Source organism: Corylus avellana, chromosome ca11 (assembly GCF_901000735.1).
Source record: "Corylus avellana chromosome ca11, CavTom2PMs-1.0".
Taxonomy (NCBI): domain Eukaryota; kingdom Viridiplantae; phylum Streptophyta; class Magnoliopsida; order Fagales; family Betulaceae; genus Corylus; species Corylus avellana.
The window spans coordinates 9,063,532-9,067,781 of NC_081551.1; the positions used below are offsets into that span (position 1 = coordinate 9,063,532).

The 4,250-nt window shown below is 36.3% G+C and overlaps 1 protein-coding gene across 3 annotated transcripts in view; it reads left to right on the top strand.

The window, feature by feature from the left end:
- LOC132165852 (putative receptor-like protein kinase At3g47110) overlaps positions 1 to 3,746 on the top strand; it is a 15,823-nt gene extending 12,077 nt beyond the window's left edge. For all 3 annotated transcript variants that reach the window (XM_059576540.1, XM_059576541.1, XM_059576542.1), the window contains exons 5-6: positions 908 to 2,908; positions 3,089 to 3,746. In XM_059576540.1, coding sequence (XP_059432523.1) covers positions 908 to 2,908; positions 3,089 to 3,441 — 2,354 coding nt within the window. In that variant the 3' untranslated portion in view covers positions 3,442 to 3,746. The remainder of the gene's footprint in view (positions 1 to 907; positions 2,909 to 3,088) is intronic.
- Positions 3,747 to 4,250: the final 504 nt, after the last annotated feature.

The following is a 4,250-nucleotide window of genomic DNA, read 5'->3' on the forward strand; positions in this document are numbered from 1 at the left end:
TTTTTTTTAAAAAAAAAAAAAAAATTAATGCCTAACACGACGTCGTTTTGGGCTGGGTAGGTGTTGTAGTTTTAGGACACAAAACGACGTAGTTTTAGGGAAGGGTAAAATGGGTACAAAAAATCAAATTGTTCGACTTTAACGTTAAAAGGGTCCAAAGTGAGAAAAAATCAAAGTTCAAGGGGCCTAAGTGAGAGTTTTGGAAATTTAGGGAGGGTTTTTCAAAACGGCTGGAAGTTCAAAAGGGCTTTCTGAAGTTTCCCTTTTTTTTTTTCTTTTTTTTGGCCAGCCACAGTGCGCAGCTGCCGTTCAGGCCAGAATATTGGCAGCCCGTGTGGGCGGCCGTTACTGTCCATCACAGGCGGCCCCGTATGGGGCTTCCTCTGCTCAAATGCCACTGACGGCAAGGAGCTTTGGCTCCATTACCCACAGAAAGGGCTGCCACTTCTTTGAGCCATAGGCGGTCCTCATCGGGCCACCGGCGCTCACCTTATATGGCCAAAGCCACTGCTGTGGGGAAAAGGAACCGGAGCTCACTGGTGCCCTCCGTGCCCGTGGGTGGGTCTAGAACCAGATTTCATGTGATTTTGGTCCAAGGGTTCTCGTACAGGGACAAGGGCAATGTGGTCAAGGCCCTCCAAAAACACCAAAAATTGTTAGTTTTTTAAGTCCAAAACAGAACAGTATATCCAAAGGACCAAAAAACAAATATTCATTTACAAAGCATTCTGGACAGTTATAAAAGAGAAAGAAATTCTCATGCCTCAGTGGCTTATTTATTAATTATGTCTTAATTTGAAGTTTTGGTTAGTTTATTATACATTTGTTCGCTTGTATATCTGATTCATTTAAAGCACATTAGTTTTGTTTTGAATAATAATGTATATGGTTGTTCATATTGTGGCAGGTGCAATACCAAGTAAAATTGGAAATCTACAAAACCTTGAGATATTTGCTATTTCTGAAAACAACTTCACTGGTCCAATTCCATTTGAGCTCTTTAATATCTCAACAATGCAAAAAATTTCTATGTATATCAATAACCTCTCAGGCCATCTTCCATCAGATGTAGGCCTATTCCTTCCAAATCTTCAGCATCTTCTTCTTTGGGAAAACAAATTGAGTGGAACAATACCCAGCTCTATCTCCAATGCTTCACAACTCGCTAAACTAGATTTGGACGACAACTCGCTCTCAGGCATAATTCCTAAATCACTTGGTAATTTAAGGCTCCTCCAAGTTCTCAACCTAGCAATAAATAATTTGACTATTGAATCTTCTACTCCAGAATTCAGCTTTTTCTCTTCATTGTTAAATTTGGCATATCTAAGACTTTTAGTTTTGTCCAGTAATCCACTGAATGACAACCTTCCTAGTTCCATTGGAAATCTCTCTACTTCTCTTGAACAACTTTACATTAATGATTGCAACATCAAGGGAACCATTCCTAGAGATATAGGCAATTTAAGCAACTTGATAACCTTGTCCATAGATTTCAACGAATTGGCAGGACCTATTCCAACGATAGTAGGAAGATTGCACAAGCTTCAAACTCTCTATCTTGATAATAATAGACTAGAAGGTTCCATCCCATCAAGTCTTTGTCATTTAGAGCGCTTGTTTGAGTTGTATTTAGGTGGTAATGAGCTCTCTGGACCTATTCCTGCGTGTGTAAATAATCTAACTTCTCTAAGAGATCTTCACCTAGAATCCAACCAATTAACTTCCATGATTCCCTTGAGCTTGTGGAGCCTTACATATATCTTGGAGGTCGACCTCTCATCAAATTCTCTTAGTGGTCCTCTCTCATTTGAGATTGGAAATTTGAAGGTCTTGAGAGTATTAGAGTTATCAAGAAATCAAATATCTGGTCACATCCCAACAACAATGGGTGGCCTCAAAGATATAGCTAATCTCTCATTGGCCGACAATCGATTAGAAGGCTCAATTCCTAAATCTTTTGGTACATTGGTAAGCTTGGAATTCTTAGATCTTTCCGGTAACAATTTATCTGGAGAGATTCCTGAGTCCTTAGAAGCGCTTTTACACCTCAAATATCTAAATGTCTCTTTCAATAGACTTCAAGGAAAAATTCCTGTAGGAGGACCATTTGTACACTTCTCTGCTGCATCATTTATGTCAAATGTTGGACTTTGTGGTGCTCCTCGCCTGCAAGTTTCTCCATGTAAAGGGGTTTCTCGACCTAAAAAGACTGCAGTTGCGCATATACTAAAGTATGCATTGCCAACTATTGGGTTAATAGTGCTTGTAATTGCTCTTGTATTAGTGTGGCTAAGATGCCAAAAAAGGAATTTGAAAATTCCTGTGGAGGAAAACTCATTACCATTAAGTACATGGAGAAGAATTTCACAACAAGAACTTTTACAAGCAACAGAAGGGTTCAATGCAAGCAACTTACTTGGTAAAGGGAGTTTTGGATCAGTATACCAAGGGACACTCTCAGATGGAATGATTGTTGCAATAAAAGTTTTTAACTTGGTAGTAGAAGGGGCATTCAAGAGTTTTGATACAGAGTGTGGGGTACTACGCAAAATTCGTCATCGGAATCTTGTCAAAATCATTAGCACATGTAGTAACATGGACTTCAAAGCTTTTGTATTGGAATACATGCCGAATGGGAACCTTGAGAAGTGGTTGTATTCTCAAGACCATTGTCTGAGTATCTTACAAAGACTAAATATAATGATAGATGTCGCGTCGGCATTGGAATACCTTCATTTTGGTTATTCAACACCTATTCTTCATTGTGATTTGAAGCCCAGCAATATCTTATTAGATGAAGATATGGTCGCACATGTCACTGATTTTGGCATTGCCAAGCTGTTAGGTGATGGGGATTCTTTGATACGAACCATGACTCTCGCTACAATTGGTTATATGGCACCAGGTAATGTTCTTAGCCTTCAATTAAAACTTGCATGACTATCATTCGACTCATGCATACACGAATAACCATAGCCTTTTGGTAGAATATTAACTTTAGCACTTTATATGTTTGGAATTTTTTCATTCACTATTGTGCAATACATAAGTATGTTCTCATGATTAGTTGTTATTTTATAAATAGAGTATGGGTCGGAAGGGATTGTTTCTACAAGAGGTGACGTGTATAGTTATGGTATTTTGCTGATGGAAACTTTCACAAGAAAGAAACCGACAGATGACATGTTTGCTGGAGAAATGAGCTTGAAGCACTGGGTAGAGGAATCTTTACCCCTTTCAACAAGTAATGTGGTTGATGCCAATTTGTTGAGAACCGCAGAAGATTATGCTTTCATAGATGATTGCATATCATCCATAATGGGTTTGGCATTGCATTGCTGTGCAGAGTTACCTGAACAGAGAGTTAATGCAAAAAATATTTCAGTCACACTCAACAAGATAAAATTGAAGTTTCTACAAGATAGTGAAGGAAGCTAGCATAAGAGCATCAAGTTTGTTTATAGCTCTTTCATGTCTGTGCTTTAGAAATAATATAACAGTATTAAGACTCCCCTAAAGATATTTGTTTATAGCCATTGCTTTGTTATGGTAGATAATAATAGTAACATTTATAACTGCTATAATGATTTTAGTGACCTATAATTAGCCTCAAATGGGTATTCTATGTTAGTCTCAAAGTGTTGATAGCAATTGTGGCATTTTAATTTTGGTGCTCCTTATATATGTATCATTGTATGCAGGGCCGGCTCAACATATTTTGGGGCCTTAGGCAAAACTTTGAAATTGGGCCTAAATTTTTTTTTATTTTTTAAAGTAACATATATATATATATATAAATTCTTCTACTTGCTTTTTGAGATGCAAAATTTCTAATTAAGTTTTTATATTCAAGATTTTCTAATACCTTTTTTTCAATTGATAATATGGCTAATCCATTTAATCTCTCTTGTAACATTGTTGATCTTAGGTAGGATTTTATCAATTTTAATTTTGAAAAACTTCTTTCTGCAGAAGCAACTGTAACAAGTATTGTCAATAAAATTCTATAAGCGATACATGCATTTGGAAAAGAATCAAGTCTTTTTATATAATTTAATATGTCAATTGGAGCACTTTCTTCTATTTGTAAAATTTCTTTTAAAACTTTTAATTATGAAAATAAATCTAAACCATCAAGATCATGTTTTAGGAAAGATTCTAGATTAAGACATTTATTTTGCAAACTATCATCATTTAGTGATTTTAATTTCTTAAAATTAAATAAAAAACCAAAAATATTTTCGTAT